Genomic DNA, 25206 nt, shown 5'->3' with positions numbered 1-25206 from the left:
AAGGAGCTTACAATCCACAGCATGGGCTAGAGTCAAGCAGGCAGCTTTGTCACTGGGGAGCATTGCCACAGGAGGGCACAGGGGACTGGATTGAGGGCCCGCTCTACCACATCCCTTCCCTAGGAAGCAGATGGTGTTGTACCGTCTCAGAGGAAGCTAGGTTTCCTGAGCAGAGCCAGGATGGAGCTCTGTGGTGGTGGGCACTCAGAAGGCTGCAGATGGAGCCGACTCCAGACCTGGCAATCGAGGTGCCAGGAGGGCTTGGGCTCTGTGACAGGTTCTCCTCCTGACTCGCAGGTGGCCTGTCCACCCGGAGTGCTCAGGGAGAGGCTGTGCTCCTTGTGCTGGGTGGAGCTGGTGGGGACCCACCCTGCAACCTCCCGTGGTCTTCAGTGATGGCCTCTTCAGAGACCTCTCAGATACAGTCCCCCAGGACTGGTTTCCAGTGTCTGAGCTGGGGAGGGTACACAGTTCAGCCCCAGCAGGTAGCCTCAACTTCCCTTGTTGTCTCCATCCAGGCAATGGGCCGCATCTTCGTGGGGCTTTGCCAGGTGGGCGCTTGGGGCTGCTTTGACGAGTTCAACCGCCTGGAGGAGCGGATGCTGTCGGCAGTGTCCCAGCAGGTGCAGTGCATCCAGGAAGCCCTGCGCGAACACTCGAACCCCAACTATGACAAGAGTAAGACTTCTTGCCAATTATTTCCACAGTGTGAGAGAAATTCCAAATTGTGAAGCAAATCCAGTATCTCGGTTAGTAACAAGCAAGCATTTAGCTCATCAGAATTCCGTTTTGCAGGCAGAGTAGTGAGTCCTGGTTGAAGCCCATCTGAGCAGCTTGTATCCCTCATGCTGAGATGGCCAAGCTTGGCAGCAGCCGTTCCTGTGCTGGCCAGAGCTGCGTGCCACCTTGCACGTGTGTGCTGCCGCAGCGCCGACCACTCAGTGTGGCTCTGGCCAGGTTAGCCCTCAAGACCCTGCTTGCCTTCTTGCAGCACCTTGCCGGCCAGAGTCTCCTATTGCCTGGTCGTGGAAGTGAGCCCTCTGTCACCCCAGGAGTCTGTGTTCCTGGGGCTCTGCGATGGCTGAACATCGGGCATGTGAGGCAGACGGGCGGGTGCTGGAGGAACGCCCAATTCATGCAGATGTAGAGTTACTCCTGTGTGGGTTTGTTTGAAGATGTGTTTTCTTTTTGTTTGTTTGAAAGATGGAGTCCTAGAGAGCAGGACGGAGAGCTCCTGTCTGGAGTTTGTTTCCCAGATGGCCGCCGCAGCCAAGGCTGGGCCAGGCTGAAGCCAGAGGTGCCAGATGTCCCACACAGGAGGCAGAGGTCCAGGTGCTCAGGCCGGTCTCTGCTGCTTTGGTAGCACATCAGCAGGGACCCGGTTGGAAGCAGAACAGCCGGACTCGAACGCAGTACAGATTGCCAGTGTCAGGGTGGAAGGAAGAGCTCTTTGTGCCACTTTGTTTTTCAAGTACCTTTTTTTATTATTATTTAAAAAACAAAAGATCACCTTCTACACCATCCCCGAGTAGTTCAGAAGAGTCGGGCTTTGTTTCTGGTCCTGTTCTGTATTTTGATTCTGGGAAAATGCAGTTTTTTTGTTGGGGAGAGTAGTTACTTTTACTAAGTCGGGAAAACAGCAGCAGGGGCAGCGAACGTGCAGTCGGCCGCTGTGTCACGGCGTCGGTGGGCCTGTTTGCCTCTGTGGTTGGGCTGATTCTGGTCTGGGTGTAGGTACTCGTGTGGGCAGGGGCCCCGGCTGGCTTGGGTGGGCTGCTGCCGGAGACTGGTGCTCCGCCTGCCGACGTCACAGCTGCCCGCGGCGTCCTCTTCCTTTCAGCTTCTGCCCCCATTACTTGTGAACTGCTGAACAAACAAGTCAAGGTGAGCCCGGACATGGCCATCTTCATCACCATGAACCCAGGCTACGCCGGCAGGTCCAACCTCCCCGACAATCTGAAGAAGCTGTTCCGGAGCCTGGCCATGACCAAGCCTGACCGCCAGCTGATCGCCCAGGTCATGCTGTACTCGCAGGGCTTCCGCACCGCCGAAGTGCTCGCCAACAAAATCGTCCCATTCTTCAAGTGAGTGGCAGAGCCGTTGGCGGGCACGCCCTGGCCCTTTAGCCTTCACCATGCCATCCGTGACTTGCGTGGCAGATGTAGGGCTGCTGCCGTCAAGAGCCTTTCCCTCCCCAGGCTCTGCGACGAGCAGCTGTCCTCCCAGAGCCATTACGATTTCGGCCTGCGGGCTCTGAAGAGCGTGCTGGTGAGCGCGGGCAACGTCAAGCGCGAGAGGATCCAGAAGATCAAACGGGAGAAGGAGGAGCGAGGCGAGGCGGTCGACGAGGGGGACATTGCGGAGAACCTCCCCGAGCAGGAGGTCGGTGTGGCGCTCGGAGCTGGACCGCCGGTCAAGGGATGGATGTGAGCCGGTCATGGGGCCCACCCTGCCTCTCACGCCTGCTTCTTCCCACTGCAGATTCTGATCCAGAGCGTGTGTGAGACCATGGTGCCCAAGCTGGTGGCAGAAGACATCCCACTGCTCTTCAGTCTTCTGTCGGACGTGTTCCCTGGGGTCCAGTACCACCGTGGCGAGATGACTGCCCTGCGAGAAGAGCTCAAGAAAGTGTGTCAGGAGATGTACCTGACCTACGGCGACGGGGAGGAGGTCGGCGGGATGTGGGTTGAGAAGGTAAGAGTTCTGCCACTCCCTCCGGGCCAAGGTCGGGCTGCACTGTGGCTTTGTATGGCCTGCTTGAAGATAGCGAAGCTGCTCCCGGCATCTGCTGTGTCCATGCTGAGGCAGCTCGGCTGGCACCTGCTCCCCTCGCAGCCTTCCTCAGTGGTACCCAGCTTCCCAAACCGTTTGGATGGTCTGATGTCCAGCCTGTGCAGTGTTTGAAAATCCATGGCAGATGTTTTCTGCATGTGTGTACACACACACACACCACATACTCTCCCTCCCCTGCAGTATACACCCACCCACCCACCTGCTACAGTTTTCTTAGTGGCAGTCTGTGATCCCCGCAGGTTCTACAGCTGTACCAGATCACCCAGATCAACCATGGCCTGATGATGGTGGGGCCCTCAGGGAGCGGGAAGAGCACGGCCTGGCGTGTGCTGCTCAAGGCCCTCGAGAGACTCGAGGGCGTGGAGGGCGTGGCCCATATCATCGACCCCAAGGCCATCAGCAAAGACCACCTCTACGGGACCCTGGACCCCAACACCAGGGAGTGGACTGATGGTCTCTTCACGCATGTGCTAAGAAAGTACGCATGCTCCACTGAGGGACATTGTGTTTCCTGTGGCAGCCAGGAGGGGGCGCACCTCCGTGGTCGAGCCCTAGGTTGACTGACCAGTTGTTCTGTCCCAACCGCAGGATCATAGACAACGTGCGAGGCGAGCTGCAGAAGCGCCAGTGGATCATCTTTGATGGCGATGTGGACCCTGAGTGGGTGGAGAACCTGAACTCGGTGCTGGACGACAATAAGCTCCTCACACTGCCCAACGGGGAGCGCCTCAGCCTGCCGCCCAACGTAAGGATATGGCTTGCTCTGCCACCTCAGCCGTGGGGCTGCCCCCCAGCTGGCATGCCTCCTGGGGGCCGACAGTGACTTCCTCACGTTTATTAAGTCCTAAGGGCCCCCTGGAGTTCTCTGTGAACCCTCCAGTAGCTCCAAAGGGGGCTGCAGGGTGGATTTCCTCAGCCATCACACCTGGGAGATAGCAGAATGTAGAATTTCCAGAGGGAGCCTTCGAGCTTGTCCCTGGGAAGTGAGCCTTTGGTGCCTGACCGCACCCCCTGGCAGGTGAGCAGCTGTGGCTGGCCTGGGTGCGTTTGCAAAAGGCCAGGCCCACATCTTCTAGATGCTGAAAACGCTCATGGTGCATGCCAAAAGTGGAGACAAGGCCGCTTGCTCTCCTGTGGCTTGCGTTCTACCCGGTGTGAGGCTGGGCAGACGTGTGACAGGTGCTGTGCAGGAAAGGCAAGCTGGGGGAGCCACTGGTGAGGGATGCGAGAGTTCAGGCCAGTCCAAGCATCCTCAAGGGAGGTGGCTGAGGGTTAGTCCTAGAGGGCCAGATGCCAGAGCCGGCCTGGGAGGGCGCTGAGGGGCTTAGGCCATACGTGGAGACGTCCCGGGAGGGGTGTGTTTGCAGGCTGGGAGCAGAGACGTGGAGGCTTCTGCAGGCCTCTGGGTACTGCAGGCTGAGGCAGGTGAGCCGATGTTAGCTGTGATGGAAGGGCACTGCCCACAGAGCAGAAACAGCAGTAAGTGGAGAAGCATTTCTAGGAAGTCGGGACAGGATTCCCATTCTCTGACTGGTCCTGTGAGAGCTGACTGGTGCTGTGTGGCGGCTGCAGCACCAGCAGGGCTGTGGGACCAAGCCCCCGGGAGAGTCCCAGCCCCACTGCCTGCTGGCAGGTGGCCCAGTAGGAAGAGGTGGGCTCCGGGGGCCGTGCCTTGTGCCTCCTGCCCCGTCGGCACTCTGCTGTGGGACCCCAGCATTCAGGCCTTCCTCCATGCTGCTTCTGCAGGGAGTCGGGGTTTGTGGGCAGCGTAGCTCCAGAGCTATGGACAGATGTACTCTGTGTGACCATGTGTAGAGTCTCTATTTGAGAGCCGAAGTGACAACTGCTGCTTCACTCCTCACATCCCTAGACAGCCAGGGCTGGGCCAGGCCAGCAGCCGGGACCTCCGTGTCCCTCCACCGCATGGCTGACAGGAACCCTCGGGCCTGGGTGCGTTAGCAGGGAGCTGGGCTGGAAGCAGAGCAGCCAGGGCTTGGTCCAGCCCTCCTTGGCAGCAGCTTGACCCAGTGTTTGGCCACAGCCACCTAAGTGCCTGCCTGGTGGTTCCTTAAAGGTGCGGATAATGTTCGAAGTGCAGGACCTGAAGTACGCGACCCTCGCCACAGTGTCGCGCTGCGGCATGGTGTGGTTCAGCGAGGACGTGCTAAGCACGGACATGATCTTCAACAACTTCCTGGCCAGACTGCGCAGCATCCCCCTGGACGAGGGCGAGGACGAGGCGCAGCGCCGGCGCAAGGGCAAGGAGGATGAAGGGGAGGAGGCCGCGTCCCCCATGCTGCAGGTGCAAGGGCCACTCCCCTGGCCTGAGGGCCACCCAGACATGCTCGAGTGTTGGCATGGCGGGGCACAATGAGGTCACACTGCTCCGTCCAAGCCCTGTTCACATGTGGTCGTTCCAAGTGCAGCCTGGAAGCCAGGTGTGAGGGGCGTGAAGGCACCCTCATCCAAAGCTGTGACCTGAGCAGCACTGAGGGCGGGCTTTGGCAGGAGGCAGGGCTTTGGGCACTGCCAGGGTGAAGGGCCGAGGAGGCGTGGCTGGAGAAGTGTCATTTACTGGGCTCGGGTTAGAGTGGACACAGCACTCCTGGCCTGTGGGTGACAGGCACACATCCCCATTTCCCTACTAGATCCAACGGGAAGCGGCCACGATCATGCAGCCCTACTTCACGAGCAGCGGGCTGGTCACCAAGGCGCTGGAGCACGCCTTCCAGCTGGAGCACATCATGGACCTGACACGCCTGCGCTGCCTGGGCTCGCTCTTCTCCATGCTGCACCAGGCCTGCCGTAACGTGGCACAGTACAACGCCAACCACCCCGACTTCCCCATGCAGCTGGAACAGCTGGAGCGCTACATCCAGGTGAGGCCTGAGGCCCTGAGGGCGGGCAGAGCCCGGCTCGCCCTCTGTGGTTCCCATCCTTGAGATGCCCCACCCTCTCCCACAGCGCTACCTGGTGTACGCCATCCTCTGGTCCCTGAGTGGAGACAGCCGGCTGAAGATGAGAGCAGAGCTGGGTGAATACATCAGGAGGATCACGACCGTGCCCCTGCCCACGGCGCCCAACATCCCCATCATCGACTACGAGGTGCGTGGGCGCCTCCCGCAGCCTGTCCTCGGCCTCACTGTGCTGCTCCATGACCCTGGAAGAGCCTAACCAGGGGGTTGTTTCCCCAAAGGACTTAATTGACCCCTAGATTGACGCCCCAGTCCTGCTGGTGTGACGGTGGGCAGGGCTGGGGTGTGCCTCAGCCTGAGTGGCTCTCTGCGTGCAGGTGTCCATCAGCGGAGAGTGGTCCCCGTGGCAGGCCAAGGTGCCCCAGATTGAAGTGGAGACTCACAAGGTGGCAGCGCCCGACGTCGTGGTGCCGACTCTGGACACTGTGCGTCACGAGGCCCTGCTGTACACCTGGCTGGCAGAACACAAGCCGCTGGTCCTGTGCGGCCCTCCCGGCTCTGGCAAGACCATGACCCTGTTCAGCGCCCTCCGGGCCTTGCCTGACATGGAGGTACGTGCAGGCGGCGGGCAGCCCCCCGTGGGTGTGGATCGAGCCCTAAACTCGGTGCCATGTCCTCCCCGAAGGTCGTGGGTCTGAACTTCTCCAGCGCCACCACACCGGAGCTGCTGCTGAAGACCTTTGACCACTACTGCGAGTACAGGCGCACCCCCAACGGCGTCGTCCTGGCGCCCGTGCAGCTCGGCAAGTGGCTCGTGCTGTTCTGTGATGAGATCAACCTACCGGACATGGACAAGTACGGCACGCAGAGGGTCATCTCCTTCATCCGGCAGGTGCGCTGCTGCCCCGGCCCCTCCAGTGCTGCCTTGCTGGGCTCCAGGGCCCAGCTGATGTGCCCCACTCCCGTCTCCTTCAGATGGTGGAGCATGGGGGCTTTTACCGCACCTCGGATCAGACGTGGGTGAAGCTGGAGAGGATCCAGTTTGTCGGAGCTTGTAACCCACCCACCGACCCCGGCAGGAAGCCCCTGTCACACAGGTAGGGTGGTGGTTCTGGGCTTACTGGGGGTTGCAGAGGTATGAGGGTTCTGGGGGCCTGCACTGAGCTGCAGTCCTAGGGAAGGAGGCATGCCCTGTCCACAGTGGGTGTCAGCACGGCACCCCATCCCCCAATGTGTCCCTGTCACTGAGGTGGGAGGCAGGCATGGAGTTCCTGACCCTCTTTCGGCCTGGCCCAGCCCTGGCTGCTCTGAGCACCGAGGCTGGGAGCCAGGAACCAGGAGGACTCGCTCTCCCTCTATCTCTCTGCATCAGTTAGGTTGTCGTGTGTAAGGTGGGGCTGCTGAAGCAAGCCTGAGCACTTCTCCCTTCCTCTGTGGCGCTTGCTCCCTTGTGGGGCGGAGCCCAGCCTGGCCGGTGTGTGTGTGGTCTCCGTTAGTCTGCGTGTAGGAGTCGGGAGTGACGCACAGTCCAGCCCAGGGTGCCACGGGCATCCCCCTGCAGCCTGCCCCGCACCTGGAGCCGCTGTCTGCACAGGTTCTCCTGTCACACGCCCTCGTGTCCCCGCAGGTTCTTGCGTCATGTGCCCGTTGTTTACGTGGACTACCCAGGCCCCGCCTCCCTCACGCAGATCTACGGCACCTTTAACCGTGCCATGCTGCGGCTCGTCCCGTCCCTGCGCACCTACGCCGAGCCACTCACCACTGCCATGGTGGAGTTCTACACCATGTCTCAGGTACGTGTGGCGGGCTTAGTCGGATCTCGCCACGAGCTGAGCCGAGGCGTCGGGGTGCTCCCCCACTCCTCGGTGATGCGGGGTTCTTCATGAGAAGACGTGCCAGCATCGCTGTCCTGCCTCTTCAGCTATTGATGGAAGTGGCCGTGTAGCCTAGTGGTTAAGCCACCAGGTGGTCCGCTTCCCTTCCATAGCGGAATGCCTGGATTCTCTTCCAGCTCTGTCCTCAGTCCCAGCTCCCTGCTGTCATCCACCCTGGGGGCGGCAGGCGATGGCCCACGTGCACAAGAGGCCCGGATGAGTTCCTGGCTGCCCACTCGGACCTAAAGCAACCGCAGCTGTTGCAGGCAGCTGGGGAGAGCCTCAGACGGCAGCTCTGTGTGTGGGTCTCTGGCAGCGGGTAGTTTGGGGAGTTAAGTATGATTACCCCTTCTGTCTGCAGGAGAGATTCACCCAGGATACCCAGCCCCACTATATCTACTCACCCCGTGAAATGACCAGGTGGGTGAGAGGGATCTTTGAGGCGCTGAGACCACTGGAGACGCTGCCCGTGGAAGGCCTGATCCGCATCTGGGCCCACGAAGCGCTGCGACTCTTCCAGGACAGGTATGGGAGCCCAGGACGCCGCATGTCCTTTGCGGTCTTGGAGGCAGGCCGGCCCAGGTGTGAGCCACCCAGAGGTGGGGGCAGCCTTTTGTGCTCGACCTCTAGTGGCCAGCCAGGTCTGGGCGTGGTCTCCCTGGCCTCACAGCTCTTCCTTATCCTGGATCCTGGGTCCCTGTGCTTGCGTCCCGTGGTGCGCCCTCCCTTGTGGGCCTGAAGTTTTAAGTTTTTCTTGCTGAGTGACCAGTGCGGGAGGGACGCAGTGGCTAGTGGCCAGGTGGCGAGCATCTGTCATGAGGGCGTTGGTGGCCTGGTCTCCACCTCCCAGGGACTCTGAGGAGCCATCCACGTTGCCGCAGGGCTGAGAGGAGCTGTCGGGACACGTAGTTGAGCATAATCCCTGTTTCAGACGCTTGGTGTGCCTAGCTCCTGCCCGGCTGTTATTTCCTTTTATTTTGAATTAGTGGTGAGGAATTCATCTCCATGCGTTATTGCCACACTCCGCGTGACCAGGGAATCCCAGCTGAGTCACTGTTGAACACAGTAGCACAGTTTCCTGCCGCAAGTGACTTGGGACAGGAGAGGCGAGGGAGGGTGTTCTGAGAGATTGGTCCCGTTCACCGATTCAGTCTCTGGCTCCCACCTCCAGAACCAGGAGGTGGACGCTCCGTCTCGGTCTCCCACATGGGTGGCAGGACCCAAGTAACGAGCCATTGCCATTACCTCCCAGGGTGGGTGTCTGCAGGAAGCAAACCTAATGCCCCGTGTGCTGTGCAGGCGTGTTAACCACCTAGCTAATGTTGCCGCCGCTATGCTTCCGTTTCTTAAATCAGTGTAATTCAGTGCTTTTAGAGGTTTGGGGTGGTTTTTAAATCTGTCATGTTTCTGAAATATTTGTATTTCATATGCAAATTTCAGTCTGCAGATTGAGCCTCCCGTGTGAGCACCAAAGTCTGTGCATCTTTCAATTAGAAAGAAAGAAGGGGGAGGGGGAGGGGAGGAATGAAGGGAGAGAAAGAAACCCCATAGGTTCCCTGCTTATTTAAGAATAAGGCTGCGACCCCTCCGAGGTGCTGGGGGTCAGCGTGCTGGACTGCTGTCCTCGCAGGCTGGTGGAAGACGAGGAGCGGCGCTGGACAGACGAGAACATTGACATGGTGGCGTTGAAGCACTTCCCTAACATAGACAAGGAGAAGGCCATGAGCCGGCCCATCCTCTACAGCAACTGGCTGTCCAAGGTAGGAGCTGCCCGTGCTCCCCTCCTGGCCGGGGTAGGAGCTGCCCCACGCCCGTGCTCCCCTCCTGGCTGGCCGGGGTAGGAGCTGCCCCACGCCCGTGCTCCCCTCCTGGCTGGCCGGGGTAGGAGCTGCCCCACGCCCGTGCTCCCCTCCTGGCTGGCCGGGGTAGGAGCTGCCCCACGCCCGTGCTCCCCTCCTGGCTGGCCGGGGTAGGAGCTGCCCCACGCCCGTGCTCCCCTCCTGGCTGGCCGGGGTAGGAGCTGCCTTTCTGTCTCAGGGCTGTGCTGATGCTCAGGTCACCTGTCGTGGTGGCAGTGTCACCGTCAGGACAGTGGGGCTGGCTGCTCTGCGTGGCGGTGCTCGCTGCCTTGGGGCCCTGGTGAAGACAGACTTACATTTGTTTTCCCCGTGCTGCATGAGGCAGCCGAGAGCAAGCTTGCATGTTCTCCGCTTGGTGTGGCCATCCCTGTGCAGCCGTGAGATGTCCTCCTCTAACCACGATGAGGGTGTTTCACTAGGTCCTTCCCTCAGGGGGCACTGGCCGCACAGGGTGGTCAGCATTCTAGGGGGCTTACCTGCTCATGGGGCACAGACGGGGCTGGACGCAGATGGCTGGAGGAAGACCTGGAGAGGAGTCTTTCCACTGGGTCATTGTGCAGGTGGCCATGAGGGCCAGGGCTGAGCCCACCCAAAGCCAGGAGCCCAGGACTTCATTTTGGTCTGTCCACATGGGGGCAGGAACCCATCTGCTCTTTTCCCAGACCATTAACAGGGAGCTGGATCAGAAGTGGACCAGTTGGGATGCAAACTGGTGCCTACATGGGATGCCAGGGTTACGGGTGGCAGCTTACCCACTGTGCCACAATGCTGGTTCTGAGTTGTTTTTTGTTTGATTTTTATATAAAAGAAATGTATAAATGTATTTATGAATACATATGAATATTTATAAATGTATAAATGTATTTCTTATAAAAGAAGTGTATTTCATGTATATAGTTTAAGAAGTTTGAAAGCTGAGGTCAGAGAGAGGGAGAGACAGATCCCCATCTACAGGGTCACTTCCCAGATGGTTACAAGAGTGAGGGCCAGGCTGAAGCCGCGGCCTGGACATACAGAGGCCCCTGCACCTCAGTTCTCTGCCACCTTCCCTGGCACATTAGATGTGAGCTTGATCAAAAGTGGACCAGCCAGGACTGGAATTAGTTCATTTGGGGTTGTGGCTCTGAGGGTGGTTGCTCAGCTGCTGTGCCCCAGCACTGGCCCCACTGGGAAAGGCCATGTGAGGACTGATTGCGGCTGACACACTGCTTGGCTCACCCCATCTCAGCATGCCTGGGGTCTGTTCCTCTCCTGGTGCGGCTTCCTGCTAATGAATGTCTGGGGGGCAGCTGCTGATTGCTCAAGTGCCTGGGTCCCTGCTACCCAAGCTGGAATTCCTGGCTTGAGCCTGGCCCAGCCTGCTGCTCTGGGCCTTTGGGAGGAAACCAATGAAGGAAAGGTTTGCTCTCTCTCTCTTCCTCTCCCCTGCTCAGTGTATGTGCGCGCGCGTATGTGTGTGTGTGTGTGTGTGTGTGCGTGCGCACGTGTGTGTGTGTGTGTGTGCGCACGTGTGTGTGTGTGTGTGCGCGCGCGCACCTTTCCAAGAAATTGAGCTGTTAGGAAGGGCAAGAAGTGGGTTTGTCCAGTGGTGCTGGGGTTGCCTGTGACCCACCCCTTCACATGGACAGGAAACTTCTTTGGCTGTGGTTGGTCCCTGTACCCTCCAGGGGTGTCCTTGAAGGTGGCCTGTGGGAACCTTGCTCCAACCCAGGCTAGCTGCGGTCTGTTCTCAGCATCTCTGGCTGAGCAGGCACCCACAGCGCTTGCTCGGGGCCGGTCACTCGGCAGTCCCTGGCACAGCAGGGCTCCTCCCTTTCCCTGTCGTGGCTGGTGTGAAGCCACAGGGTCTGACTCGCCACGCCCAGCAGCCTCGCCCCCTGGGTTCTCTGCCTGGCTGCCCTGTGGCACAGAAGCATGCTCTGCCACACTGACATCTTCCCGACGGTGTTTGGCCCTGACCGCGGCATCTCTCGGGTCTGTTGAGGCCCCGGTTGCCTCGGTTTCTTCTGTAAGGCATTCCCACAGCTGTCCCTGCGTCGGGCCGGCTTCCCCAGTGGTTACTGGCAGGTGCTGTCTCCGCTCGTTGCATTGCCCTGCCCCTTACTGTGTGTGAAGGTGCGCTTGGCCTTCCCGTGAGGAACATGAAGTCTTTCCCGCAGGATTACATCCCAGTGGACCAAGAAGAGCTGAGGGATTATGTCAAGGCCAGGCTGAAGGTCTTTTATGAAGAAGAACTTGATGTCCCTCTGGTCCTGTTCAATGAAGTGCTAGACCACGTGCTCAGGATTGACAGGTGGGCTGCACATGGCAGTAGCACACCCAGTGTGAGCTCAAGCGGCGGTGTTGACACAGCTCGAGACACGTTCCCATCGAGCACTCATAGCAGTGTCTTAGGGACTGGGAGACAGCGGCTAGACCAGGGCTCTCCTGCTGGAGGGCGAGGCCAGCAGTCTGTTCAAGTGTGTGAGGTTCAGGTTCCACACACAGTCCTGAAACAGCTCACACCGGGAGGGGGCCAGAGTCTCCCAGAGGCCTGAGCTGTGCAAGCCTGAAAATCTCTCACCTCTTCTGATGTTTCAGAATTTTCCGCCAGCCACAAGGCCACTTGCTTCTGATAGGTGTGAGTGGAGCCGGAAAGACGACGCTGTCTCGGTTTGTGGCCTGGATGAACGGCTTGAGTGTGTACCAGATCAAGGTGGGTCAGGTTGGAGCGGGGCTTCACTCCTGCCCAGCTGGCACTGGTGGGACTCAGGAATCGGCCTGACTTGGCCACTGCTTCTGCAGGTCCATCGGAAGTACACGGGGGAAGATTTTGACGAAGATCTTCGGACAGTACTGCGGCGTTCCGGCTGTAAAAATGAGAAGATTGCATTTATAATGGATGAATCCAACGTGTTAGATTCTGGGTTCCTGGAGCGAATGAATACACTTCTGGCCAATGGGGAGGTAAGCAAGTGAGGCCTCACTCTGGCCTGCCCGTGCCGTGTTCTTCTGCACAGGGCCTGGCCTCAGCTGCTGTGTCCTCCGCCCAGGTCCCTGGTCTCTTCGAAGGGGATGAGTATGCCACCTTGATGACGCAGTGTAAGGAGGGGGCGCAGAAGGAGGGCCTCATGCTGGACTCCCACGAGGAGCTCTACAAATGGTTCACCAGCCAGGTCATCCGCAACCTGCACGTCGTCTTCACCATGAACCCGTCCTCGGAAGGGCTCAAGGACCGGGCGGCCACCTCCCCTGCGCTCTTCAACAGGTACTGGGCTGCACTTAGCTCTCGCTCCCGGGGCTGGCGGCACGCTGACGTGGTGTGTCTTTCAGGTGTGTGTTAAACTGGTTTGGTGACTGGTCCACGGAGGCGCTGTATCAGGTCGGCAAGGAATTCACCAGTAAGATGGACCTGGAGAAGCCCAACTACGTCGTGCCCGACTACATGCCCGCAGTGTATGACAAGCTGCCGCAGCCGCCGTCACACCGGGAGGCCATCGTCAACAGCTGCGTGTTTGTTCACCAGACTCTGCACCAGGTGGGCCGGGTCTCGGGACCAACGCCCGAAGGACACAGGACGTCAGGGCAGAAAAGCCAGGCCAGCATGTAGCCGCTGGGATGCGGGCGTCCCATTCAGAGCACCTGTCTGAGGCCCCACTGCTGCACTTCTGACCCAGCTCCCTACTAAAGGAGACTGGACGGCAGCAGAGGACGGCCCAGGTGCTTGGGCCTCTGCCTCCTGTGAGGGAGATGGGGTGGAGCTCCTGGCTCCTGGCTTTGGCCTGCCACAGACCACGCTATTGCAGGCATTTGGGGAGGGAGCCGGCGGAGAGAAACTCTTCCCACAGTGTCTGGCTGGGAGGAAATGCTAGCCTAGATGTGTTGTGTAAGTAGGCCTGAGCTGGCACAAGCATGCCTGCTGGCTGGGCCTCTCCGTCACAGGAATCCAGCATAAGCCATGGGCTGTGGGCATCCTGTCTTCTGTGCCACTCTAGGGCGTCTGCTGGCCCCTGCTGGTCTGCCTTCACCCCTCCTCCCACAGGCTCCTCCCCTTCCTTACAGCCAGAGGGGACCAGAGTCTGGTCATTATGTGATATTGATTGATTGATTGATTGATTATTGCTTGAAAGGCAAGGAGATCTTCCATCTGCTGATTCACACTCCAGATGGTTGCAGCAGCTAGATGTGGGTTAGGCTGGAGCTAAAAACTCCTGGATCTCGCACGTGGGTGCACCAGCCCCGGCAATGGGCCATCATCCACCTGCCTTTAGTGCAGTGCCTGGGCGTCGTATCTGAAACCGGATTGCCAGGCCTTGAACCAGTACTATGATATGGGAGTTGGAAACAGCTGCTGAATCCACTGCACCCAGGCCCAGCGCAGGCAGCCTGCTCTGGGGTCATTGCTGATCTGGGTAGCCAGGGGCAGTAAGCAGTGGAAGGTGCTGTGTGCATAACCCCTGTAGGGTACACCTCTGAGGGGCATGCTTGGTACCCTCACTTTAGAGAAGTTTAAATAAAGTAAAAACTTAGAGATCTTAGGGACTACTTTTTTATATAAACATTAATATTTGGAAGGAGGAGCTGAAGACAGACTCAGACCTTGCATCTGTGGGTTCACGCCCGAAGTGGCCGCAGTAGCCAGGACTGGGGCAGGTTGAAGTCAGGCACTTCCCTAAGCCTTCTACATGGGTACGTTTAGTTGTCGTCCACCACCTTCCCAGGCACATTAGCAGGGGGCTGGGTTGAAGGTGGGGTGTCCAGGTGTTGAAGATGCCCAGATGGTAAAGCAGGCAGCAGCCTCACCTGCTGTGCCCCAGTGCCGGCCCCTTGGGGTTTCCTGAGAGCACAACTGTAGGAGCCAGCCCAAGGGTCCTGCCCGCAGCACCCAGTGGTTCCGCTGTGGGTAGCCTAGAACTCTGAGCTTCAATGTTCCCTAAAAGGCCAACGCGCGACTGGCCAAGCGAGGAGGCCGCACGATGGCCATCACGCCACGGCACTACCTGGACTTCATCAACCACTATGCCGACCTGTTCCACGAGAAGCGCAGTGAGCTGGAGGAGCAGCAGATGCATCTCAACGTCGGGCTGCGCAAAATCAAGGAGACGGTCGACCAGGTGCGCACAGACCCCGGCTCGAGGCCCAGGCCCGGGAGGAAGCGGGCGGTAGTGGGCCACTCTGGACTTGCTCCTTAGGTGGAGGAGCTGCGGCGCGACCTGAGGATCAAGAGCCAGGAGCTCGAGGTGAAGAACGCAGCAGCCAATGACAAGCTGAAGAAGATGGTGAAGGACCAGCAAGAGGCAGAAAAGAAAAAGGTACTGCCTGTCACTCAGGGCTGCGGCCTGCAGCCAGAGCGGGGTGTGTGCAAGCAGCATGAGGGCTGCTGTCCAGGAGGCTCCTGAAGGCGCCCGGTCCTTCCAGGTCATGAGCCAGGAGATTCAGGAACAGCTGCACAAGCAGCAGGAAGTGATCGCAGACAAACAGATGAGCGTCAAGGAGGATCTGGACAAGGTGGAGCCCGCCGTCATTGAGGCGCAGAATGGTAAGCACCACGCGTGGGCCATCGGGTCAGCTCCCACAGCAGCCCCCAAGCACATATTGCTCTCAGGGCTTCTCTATAGCCACATCTTCCATCCTCTGCTCAACTTCCCGAAGCCAGGAGCCCTCAGCTCCATCTGGGGCTCCCCAAGGCTGACAGGAGCCAAGTACCTGGGCCGTCAGTCTGCCTGCCAGGAGGGATCGGAAGAATGAGCTAAGGGCCAGTGCTGCATGCACTGGGTAAAACTGGCCTGTAGTGCCAGCTTCCCATATGAGTGCCGTTCATGTTCTGTCTCTTCCACTTCCCTTCCAATTCCCTGCTTGTGGCCTGGGAAAGTAGTAGAGGATGGCTTGGGACCCTGCACCCACGTACAGGGAGACCTGGAAAAAGCTTCTGGCTTCAAGGCCAGCTCTGACCTTTGCAGACATTTAGGGAGTGAACCAGTGGATGCTGTTTAGGTACCCTCTCTAACTATACCTTTCAAATAAGTAAATATATTTGAAAAGTTTTTATAAGATTTATTTAATTTTGTTGGAAAGGCAAATTTACAGAGGAAAAGATAGAAAGATCTTCCATCTGCTGGCCACCACAGCTGAACCTGAGCTGATCCAAAGCCACAAACCAGGGGCCTCTTGGGTCTCCCACACTGATACAGGGTCCCAAGGGCCATCCTCAATCGCTCTTCCCAGCCACAAGCAGGGAGCTGGAAGGGCAGTGGAACAGCCAGGACACAAACCAACAGCACAAGGGACCCTGGCGCATGCAAGGCGAGGACTTCAATCAGTAGGCCACAGCACCCAGCCGCATAAATATATTTTTTTGAATGCATAAACTACCCAGCACTCCAGCAGGCACTGCTGTTGGTTCTCGGGTGTCTCGGGAAACAGAATAAGCTGCTGATCCCACACATCAGCCTTGATTTCTGGGAGTGCTATGGCCCTGACTGGTGACTGCTAATCAAGGGGACATGTGAGGACACGCCTCCTTTGCTTTCCCTGGCTCCAGGCCTGTGAAATTCTGCACCCATGGGGTGGCACCTGTCATTCTGGTCTTGGTTTGTTTTTCTTTTTTTTTTTTTTTTTTTTTTTTTTTTTCTGTGCTCTGAGAAGCAGAGAGAGAGCTTGCATCCGCTGCTTCGCTCCCCAGATGCCTGAGGCAGCCCCTGGAATGGGGTGCCAGGGACTGGTGATCTTGCCCTGTGCCTTCCTCAGGCCCTTGCTGCTCACCCCAGGTCACACAGCCCAGCAGTTTTCACTTCACACAAGATAAATTTCCATTCATAGTTAAGAACTTGAGTGAGAATATAATTTAGTTCTCACTTGCTCTGAAATTTAAGACAGCTAGAAAGTTACACTTTCATTTGCAGAAATCTTGGGTTTCTTTGTTTTTAATTGGTTTGAAACTCAGTGTTAGAGAGATTTATCCACTGGCTCACTACCCACATGACTACAGCAGTCAGGGCTGGGCCAGGCTGAGGCAGGCGCCTGCAGCTCCACACATTGTCCTCTTGGCTGCCAGGGTCCCGGTCCTTGGGCCATCTCCCCCGACTTCCCAGCTGTGTCAGGAAACAGAGCACCCATATTGGCTGCCAGCACATAGGTGGGGGGTTCACTCTGCCACAATGCCAGCCCTGGACTGCTGTAAGAATTGTTGGCTCTGAATCACACACAACCTATCACAAAATCTTCTAGATTACAGCCCGTTGGGGCCAGCACTGGCATCCCCTGTAGGTGCCACTTCAAGTCCCAGCTGCCCTGATCCAGCTCACTGCTAGTGGCCTGGAAAAGCCGCAGAGGTTGGCCCCGGTGCTTGGGCCTTTGCACCTGTGTGGGAGACTTGGGTGATGCTCCTGGCTTCACAGTGGCCCAGCCTCTATCGTTACGGCCTGACAAGTAGCAGTGCACTCTCTTCAGCCATTGGCGGCTCAGGCCTAGTGCCGTAAGAACTTTGGCATTGCTGGGCCAGCCGCTGGTGCAGCACACAGCGTTTCCAACAAGAACCCCAGCTCCGCGGCCCGGCCGCGCTGGCCCCACCTCGCTGCAGCCCACCACCCCTCCCCCCAGCCGTGAAGTCCATCAAGAAGCAGCACCTGGTGGAGGTGCGCTCCATGGCCAACCCGCCCGCGGCTGTGAAGCTGGCACTCGAGTCCATCTGCCTGCTGCTCGGGGAGAGCACCACCGACTGGAAGCAGATCCGCTCCATCATCATGCGAGAGAACTTCATCCCCACCATCGTCAACTTCTCGGCTGAGGAGATCAGGCGAGTGCTGGGCCCTGCAGGGGCCCTTGCCGAAGGGCGCTGTGCTTCTTGGGGCCATTCCAGTGCCTTCCCCTGCCTGCTGCAGCGGAACTGCCCTGGGTGTCTGCTGGGGGGTGGGGCCTCTGTCCCCTGCTCTGTCCTGTCTGCTCAGCCCCAGGGGTCGGGGGCAGTGAGGTGGGTGCTGGCCCTCATCCCGGGCATGATTTCACGAAGACTCCTTTTGCAGTGATGCCATCCGGGAGAAGATGAAGAAAAACTACATGTCAAACCCGAGCTACAATTACGAGATCGTGAACCGCGCGTCCCTGGCCTGCGGCCCCATGGTGAAGTGGGCAATCGCACAGGTACCAAGCTCACCCGCAAGGTGCCCGGGGCATGCGCGTGCTGGGCTGGCACGAGTGGCAACTGTCCTCTGCCCCACAGCTCAACTACGCAGACATGTTGAAGAGAGTGGAACCCCTGCGCAATGAGCTGCAGAAGCTGGAGGACGATGCCAAGGACAACCAGCAGAAGGCCAACGAGGTGGAGCAGATGATTCGGGACCTGGAGGCCAGCATTGCCCGCTACAAGGAGGAGTACGCCGTCCTCATCTCGGAGGCGCAGGCCATCAAGGCCGACCTGGCGGCTGTGGAGGCCAAGGTGAGCCAGGCCGACGCTGCCCTGGCAGTGTCCAGACAGCACACTGTTCTCCTGGAAGAGCCCAACTGCCTGCTGTCGACTAGGTTACGTAGGATAAACGGACACCAGCTGACCCAGTGTGGGGCCAGTGAGTCTGCCCCTCCCGCAAGCCCGTGCAAGGCCCTCTGACATGTGCACTGGGTCCTGGGGTTCAATCCGGACCTTCCTGCTGCTCCCACAGAGGCCTCAAGGCTGAGTGCTGGCTGGGAATTGGGCACGGCCCCACGCCCCTCCCTGCCAGCGGCTGGACGCAGCCTGCACTCAGTGGACGTCTTCCCTCGCAGGTTAACCGCAGCACTGCTCTCCTGAAAAGCTTGTCAGCTGAACGCGAGCGGTGGGAAAAAACGAGCGAGACGTTCAAGAATCAGATGTCCACCATCGCCGGGGACTGCCTGCTGTCCGCAGCCTTCATCGCCTACGCAGGCTACTTCGACCAGCAGATGCGCCAGAACCTGTTCACCACCTGGTCCCATCACCTGCAGCAAGCCAACATCCAGGTACTGGCCGGGGGTTAGCATGCAGGTGGGCAGCAGCGGGCTGCAGGCCAGCATGGCTCATGAGCGGCACCCCTCAGTTCCGCACAGACATTGCGAGGACGGAGTACTTGTCCAACGCCGACGAGCGCCTGCGCTGGCAGGCCAGCTCCCTGCCCGCTGATGACCTCTGCACCGAAAACGCCATCATGCTGAAGCGCTTCAACAGGTGCGTGTCACAGCAGACTCGGAGAAGGAAAAGCTGAATGGGGTGTGATGCCGACAGGCTAGTGTTTGCCCCCCATGGCTGTACCCAGTTCTTCTCATGTTCTTTTCCTACAAATTTATCTGCTTGCATGTTTTTTGAAAAGCAAAAGGACGGAAGGGTCTTCCACCTCTGGTTCACTCTCCAGATGCCTACAGCAGCTAGAATGAGGCCAGACCAAGGGCAGGAACATGGCACTTCACGTAGCTCTCCCACCACGAGCAGCAGGGACCCGCGTCCTGGAGTTGCAGTCTGCCACTTACCAGGGTGCCCGTTAGCATGAAGCTGTCCTGCTGTGGGCTACGGGGTGGCAGGTGGTGCCCTGCTGGCTCTCACGGCTCTGCTGCGCCTTGCCCTAGGTATCCGCTCATCATCGACCCCTCTGGCCAGGCCACGGACTTCATCATGAACGAGTACAAGGACCGCAAGATCACACGCACCAGCTTCCTGGACGACGCCTTCCGGAAGAACCTGGAGAGCGCGCTGCGCTTCGGGAACCCGCTGCTAGTGCAGGTGTGTCTGCGTGAGCCCCTCTCCCAAAGGCCACGGCCACCCAGCCCTGCGTCCATGTGCCCAGGGCTCTGAGGTGGTCCTGGGAGAAGTCCCAGACAAGTCAGGTCCATAGGAGCCCACACAGCTCTCCGTGCTGACGGGAACACGTGGGGGCGTGCTGTGCAGGGCACCACAGCCCACAGGGCCGGCACTTCTGTGGTCGGGCCAGGGGCAGGGGGCCCCTCGAGAACCTAGCTGGTAAGTTGAAATGGCTGGTAGCTGTGGGTCCCGTGGTCAGTGAGCCAGGGAGGAAGAGGAGGTGGCCAGCACAGTGCTCACCGCCGGCACAGCGCTCACCGCCGGCGCAGTGCTCACCGCCGGCTTCCCCACGGTGTTGGCTCTAGGACGTGGAGAGCTACGATCCTGTTTTGAATCCGGTCCTGAACCGCGAAGTCCGGCGCACAGGCGGGCGCGTCCTGATCACGCTGGGTGACCAGGACATAGACCTGTCGCCATCATTTGTCATCTTCCTGTCCACGCGAGACCCGACTGTAAGCAGTGAGACCCTGTGTGTGGGGACGGGGCTCCTCTTTGCGGCTGAGGTAACGGGCTGGGCTGCCATGCTGTCTGCTCTGGCAGGTGGAGTTCCCGCCGGACCTCTGCTCCCGTGTCACGTTCGTGAACTTCACAGTCACCCGGAGCAGTCTGCAAAGCCAGTGTCTGAATGAGGTACTCAAGGCCGAGCGGCCTGATGTGGACGAGAAGCGCTCGGACCTTCTGAAACTTCAAGGTGCGTGCGTGCGTGCGTGTGTGTGTGTGTGTGCGTGCGTGCGTGCGTGCGTGCGTGTGTGTGTGTGCACGCGCGTCTGTGTGTGTGCGTGGAGGCCTCCAGGCGGGAGCACGGGGTGAGGGGCGTGGCCAACGGGCATCCTGCCGTCCTCAGGGGAGTTCCAGCTGCGCCTGCGGCAGCTGGAGAAATCTCTACTGCAAGCACTGAACGAGGTCAAAGGGCGCATCCTGGACGACGACACCATCATCACGACGCTGGAGAACCTCAAGAGGGAGGCCGCCGAGGTGACCCGGAAGGTGGAGGAGACGGACATCGTCATGCAGGAGGTGGAGAGCGTGTCCCAGCAGTACCTGCCCCTGTCCACTGCCTGCAGCAGCATCTACTTCACCATGGAGGCCCTGAAGCAGGTGACGGCCCCTTGGCTGTGGCAGCTGCCCGCAGCCAGGTCCCCGGCCCCCGAGTGCGCCCTGACCGCCCGCTGTGCCCTGCAGATCCACTTCCTGTACCAGTACTCGCTGCAGTTCTTCCTGGACATCTACCACAACGTCTTGTACGAGAACGCGAACCTCAGGGGCGTCACCGATCACACGCAGCGGCTGGCCGTCATCACCAAGGACCTCTTCCAGGTGACGGCGGGGCCACGCCGGGCCGGGGTGACCAAGGGCTCCTGGGGATAGCGCTCACGTACGTCCCCTCCCCCAGGTGGCATTTAACCGCGTGGCCAGAGGCATGCTGCACCAGGACCACATCACCTTCGCCATGCTGCTGGCGAGAATCAAGCTGAAGGGCGCGCTGGGGTAGGGCGGCCCCTCCCCACACTCCCCACCCTGCTCCCCAGCACGGCCGCATGCTGTGGCTGTGCCCTCAGGGGGGACCCTGATGAGCCCCCTGCATTCCTACAGAGAGCCCACCTATGACGCTGAGTTCCAGCACTTCCTGCGGGGCAAGGAGATGGTGCTGAATACGGGCTCCACCCCCAAGATCCAGGGCCTGACCATGGAGCAGGCGGAAGCGGTGGTGCGCCTGAGCTGCCTGCCGGCATTCAAGGATCTCATTGCCAAGGTTCAGGCCGATGAGGTAAGCGGCCGGACTTCCCAGAGCAGAGCAGAGCCCTCCCCGCAGTGCCCACGTGGACACCTCTTTTGTCCCCACAGCAATTTGGCATCTGGCTGGACAGCAGCTCCCCGGAGCAGACGGTGCCCTACCTCTGGAGCGAGGACACGCCCTCGAGTGAGTGCCCTGGGGATGGCATCCCCGGCTCCCGGCAGGAAGCTGGAGTGACCTGCAGGGAGGGGTTGGGCTGGAAAGTTAAGGGGGTGAATCAAGGAGGCACTGCCTCCTCCAGTGAGGGTGTGCATGCCGACAGGATGAGGGGCTGGCATGGGCTCACCAGCCAGCAGGAGGAAGGGGAGGGCCTAGGAGCCCAGAGCAGGGGCGTCCCTCCTGCACAGGGACCCACGGAGTGCTCTGCATCTGGACACTCCGCAGGGTCAGGAGCTCCTGGCATCGGTAACCACTGTGTGGGTCACAGCTGTCACAGCATGATCAAGGGCTCATGGGAGACCCACGAGACGGGAGCCAAAGAGCCAAACAAGCATTGTGGCTTCCAAGATGGGATTTGAACTTTGTTAAAGATGTGCTTATTTGAGGGGTGGCACCATGGCATAGCAGGAAAATCCTGTACCTGCAGCAGCGGCATTCCAAATGGACACTGGTTCCTGTCCCAGCCTCCCCACTTGCAACCCAGCTCCTTACTAAGGTGTCAGGGAAAGCAGCCGAGGAGGGCTCAAGTCCTTGGTACTCTGTGCCCATGTGGGAGACCCAGAGGAAGCTCCTGGCAGCCATTGTGGGGATTTAGGGAGCAAACCAGTGAATGGAAGATCTCTTCTCTGCAACTCTTTCACTAAGTCTCAAAAGTCATAAATAGGTTGATTTATTGAAGAGGCAGGGCGCATTCCATCTGCTGATTCCCTCCGTGAGCCAGCCTGGGCAGGGTCAGGCACGCAGGCTTCCTCCCCCGCGTGGGTGCAGGAGCCCCAGCACTTGGGTCTTTCCAGGTGCCATAGCAGGGAGCTGGATTGGACTCCAAGCAGCATTCTGATGTGCAATGCCCAGTGCTGGCTCTTTCCTAATTACCATTACTGGAAAGGCAGACAAAGCTGTCCTCACCACCGACCCCTCCCAGCTGCCCTCAGTAACCAGGGTGGGACCAGGCTCCTGCCCAGTCTCCCCTGGGGGCGACCCAGCTGCTGAAGTCTTCACCTGCCACAGGTGAGCGGTGTCCGCTCCTGCCCCACCAACCTCTGTCCTCTCGCAGCTCCCATCGGGCAAGCCATCCACCGCCTGCTGCTGATCCAGGCCTTCCGGCCCGACCGCCTGCTGGCCATGGCCCACATGTTCGTATCCACCAACCTCGGCGAGTCCTTCATGTCCATCATGGAGCAGCCACTTGACCTGACCCACATCGTGGGCACCGAGGTGAGAGTCCGCAGCAGGCCCGAGCACAGTGGCCTCCTGAGGCTACGGCCCACTGGGCATCGCACGCCCACCAGGGGCCGTAGCCTCAAGGCTCTCCTTTCCCGACAGGTGAAGCCAAACACACCAGTGCTCATGTGCTCTGTGCCCGGGTACGATGCCAGCGGGCACGTGGAGGACCTGGCCGCCGAGCAGAACACACAGATCACTTCCATTGCCATTGGTAAGGGTGCTGGGGGGCTCCGGTGGATGCACCTCAAGGGATCCCAGGGATGGGAGCGAGGAGCCATGGTCACGGCCACCAGCGCCAACCCTGAGCTTTCTGTGCAGGCTCAGCAGAAGGCTTCAACCAGGCGGATAAGGCCATCAACACGGCGGTGAAATCGGGCAGGTAAGCGTGCCGTGCTCCTTTCGAGGGTGGGAGGCGGAGGCCCCCACGCCCAGGCCGACAGAGTGGCTTCCCGCACACAGGTGGGTCATGCTGAAGAATGTGCACCTGGCCCCCGGCTGGCTGATGCAGCTGGAGAAGAAGCTGCATTCGCTGCAGCCGCACGCCTGCTTCCGGCTCTTCCTCACCATGGAGATCAACCCCAAGGTGCGGACACGGGGCGGGTGTGGAACGCAGAATGTCTGCTTAAGGAGTGTGTGAGCTCGCGCTGATGTCTGTGTGAGGTCTCCCTGGGTGTGACTCAGCACCCTCGGTGTCATGCCTCGTCCACAGGTGCCAGTGAACCTCCTGCGTGCAGGCCGCATCTTTGTGTTCGAGCCGCCCCCGGGGGTCAAGGCCAACATGCTGCGCACCTTCAGCAGTATCCCTGTCTCACGCATCTGCAAGGTGAGACTGCATCCTGGCTGCCCGCCCTCTGTGTAGACCCGCCGACAGACAGAGCCAGCCTCTGCTTCCCGGCCACGTGTACACGCTGGGCCCAAGTCCACCTAGGGGCAGTCGGCCAAGGTGTGCCAACCACATCCTGAGTACCTGGACACATCAGCGGGGCCATGTCACATCCCAGCAGCTCAAGAGTGCTCGGGGAGGGAAGGGCTGGACTCCCATGCTGTGTCCCCAGTCAGCTCTGCCCAGCACAGCTGTGCGCTGGGTGCCCACTCGTCGGTTGTCGCTGAGCAGTGTGTTGGCCAGCACTCCTGAGACTGCAGCCCCCCGCACAACGACTGCGAGAAAGGCCACCGCTTTCTCGTGACCTTGTCCATCTCCTTGTCCAGTCTCCGAACGAGCGTGCCCGCCTATACTTCCTGCTGGCCTGGTTCCATGCGGTCATCCAGGAGCGCCTGCGCTACGCCCCGCTGGGATGGTCCAAGAAATACGAATTTGGGGAGTCAGACTTGCGGTCAGCCTGCGACACAGTGGACACGTGGCTAGACGACACAGCCAAGGCGAGTGAGGGCTGTGCCCAGGGCAAGTCCAGAGGGGGCAGGGGTTCCCCACATGGGGCAAGGGGCACCCCCGTAACCTGGACATCCTCACCCCAGGGCCGGCAGAACATCTCACCAGACAAGATCCCGTGGTCAGCCCTGAAGACCCTGATGGCGCAGTCCATCTACGGCGGCCGTGTGGACAATGAGTTTGACCAGAGGCTGCTCAACACCTTCCTGGAACGCCTCTTCACCACCAAGAGCTTCGACAGCGAGTTCAAACTGGCATGCAGGGTGGATGGGCACAAGGACATCCAGATGCCAGACGGCATCAGGTGCGTGGGCAGCCCAGGAGCCAGCCCTCGCCCAGGCCGCAGTCAGCCTCACTCCCTCCCTCTGCCGTCCTCGCCCAGGCCGCAGTCAGCCTCACTCCCTCCCTCTGCCGTCCTCGCCCAGGCCGCAGTCAGCCTCACTCCCTCCCTCTGCCATCCTTGCAGGCGCGAGGAGTTTGTGCAATGGGTGGAGCTGCTGCCCGACACACAGACGCCCTCCTGGCTTGGCCTGCCCAACAACGCCGAGAGAGTCCTCCTCACCACGCAAGGTGGGTGACCCCCTCAGTCCCCAGGGGACAGGGCCTCCAGGTGACTGCAGCCAAGTGTGATCCAATGGAATGTTTATGGGAGAATGGCCTAAAAAAGGCAGGTTTGCCCAGGAATCTTCCGTCCAAGCCCAGAGCAGCATCCGAGGAAAAGGCGGGTGGGCCAGTGGAGGCTGACTGGCAGTTCACAGCAGGCCGAGCCCAGGGGACAGGCGCAGTCCCCTTGGCCAGGCCCCTTGGACTGGCTTCAGCATTCACGCCCTGGGCCTGGAGGAGCACTTCTCTGTCTCCTGCCTGTGGGCTGGCGCCACCTTGGCCCACAGCCCTCACGTCCTGGTCTTTTCCCCTTTGACCCCACCTGCCCTGGCTGTGGCCAGGCGTGGACATGATCAGCAAGATGCTCAAGATGCAGATGCTGGAGGACGAGGACGACCTGGCCTACGCCGAGGCCGAGAAGAAGACCAGGACCGACTCCACGTCCGACGGGCGGCCCGCCTGGATGCGCACGCTGCACACCACGGCCTCCAACTGGCTGCAGCTCATCCCCCAGACCCTGAGCCACCTCAAGCGCACCGTGGACAACATCAAGGTGGGCGAGCCACGGCCACTGCACGCCGGGTCCCTCACACGGCGTCCCCCACCCTTCCCTGCTCTCACCAGGCCGTGACTGCCCCGCAGGACCCTCTGTTCCGGTTCTTTGAGAGAGAAGTGAAGATGGGCGCCAAGCTGCTGCAGGACGTGCGACAGGACCTCGCCGACGTCGTCCAGGTGTGCGAGGGCAAGAAGAAGCAGACCAACTACCTGCGCACGCTTATCAACGAGCTGGTCAAAGGTACGCCGGGGAGGCCT

At 59.8% G+C, this 25206-nt stretch overlaps 1 protein-coding gene across 1 annotated transcript in view; it reads left to right on the top strand.

Moving 5' to 3' along the window:
- DYNC1H1 (dynein cytoplasmic 1 heavy chain 1) overlaps positions 1-25206 on the top strand; it is a 56917-nt gene that overhangs the window by 30456 nt on the left and 1255 nt on the right. Inside the window, exons 29-74 of the mRNA XM_040975045.1 lie at positions 519-678; positions 1841-2084; positions 2199-2382; positions 2482-2694; positions 3033-3271; positions 3382-3538; positions 4868-5095; positions 5442-5672; positions 5758-5898; positions 6086-6319; positions 6394-6600; positions 6684-6805; positions 7336-7501; positions 7944-8107; positions 9213-9342; positions 11601-11734; positions 12022-12136; positions 12226-12387; positions 12474-12688; positions 12754-12958; positions 14361-14534; positions 14613-14732; positions 14839-14959; positions 17020-17215; positions 17442-17559; positions 17639-17854; positions 18178-18390; positions 18468-18595; positions 18991-19144; positions 19528-19674; positions 19763-19913; positions 20067-20320; positions 20405-20539; positions 20616-20710; positions 20816-20990; positions 21068-21143; positions 22231-22391; positions 22500-22611; positions 22719-22779; positions 22860-22983; positions 23110-23223; positions 23610-23780; positions 23877-24094; positions 24257-24360; positions 24735-24946; positions 25036-25189. Coding sequence (XP_040830979.1) covers positions 519-678; positions 1841-2084; positions 2199-2382; positions 2482-2694; positions 3033-3271; positions 3382-3538; positions 4868-5095; positions 5442-5672; positions 5758-5898; positions 6086-6319; positions 6394-6600; positions 6684-6805; positions 7336-7501; positions 7944-8107; positions 9213-9342; positions 11601-11734; positions 12022-12136; positions 12226-12387; positions 12474-12688; positions 12754-12958; positions 14361-14534; positions 14613-14732; positions 14839-14959; positions 17020-17215; positions 17442-17559; positions 17639-17854; positions 18178-18390; positions 18468-18595; positions 18991-19144; positions 19528-19674; positions 19763-19913; positions 20067-20320; positions 20405-20539; positions 20616-20710; positions 20816-20990; positions 21068-21143; positions 22231-22391; positions 22500-22611; positions 22719-22779; positions 22860-22983; positions 23110-23223; positions 23610-23780; positions 23877-24094; positions 24257-24360; positions 24735-24946; positions 25036-25189 — 7555 coding nt within the window. The remainder of the gene's footprint in view (positions 1-518; positions 679-1840; positions 2085-2198; positions 2383-2481; positions 2695-3032; positions 3272-3381; positions 3539-4867; positions 5096-5441; positions 5673-5757; positions 5899-6085; positions 6320-6393; positions 6601-6683; positions 6806-7335; positions 7502-7943; positions 8108-9212; positions 9343-11600; positions 11735-12021; positions 12137-12225; positions 12388-12473; positions 12689-12753; positions 12959-14360; positions 14535-14612; positions 14733-14838; positions 14960-17019; positions 17216-17441; positions 17560-17638; positions 17855-18177; positions 18391-18467; positions 18596-18990; positions 19145-19527; positions 19675-19762; positions 19914-20066; positions 20321-20404; positions 20540-20615; positions 20711-20815; positions 20991-21067; positions 21144-22230; positions 22392-22499; positions 22612-22718; positions 22780-22859; positions 22984-23109; positions 23224-23609; positions 23781-23876; positions 24095-24256; positions 24361-24734; positions 24947-25035; positions 25190-25206) is intronic.

This window comes from Ochotona curzoniae, unplaced genomic scaffold (genome assembly GCF_017591425.1).
Source record: "Ochotona curzoniae isolate NIBS_2020 unplaced genomic scaffold, NIBS_Ocur_1.0 contig_2688, whole genome shotgun sequence".
NCBI lineage: Eukaryota > Metazoa > Chordata > Mammalia > Lagomorpha > Ochotonidae > Ochotona > Ochotona curzoniae.
This window is presented reverse-complemented; position numbering and strand designations above follow the sequence as displayed.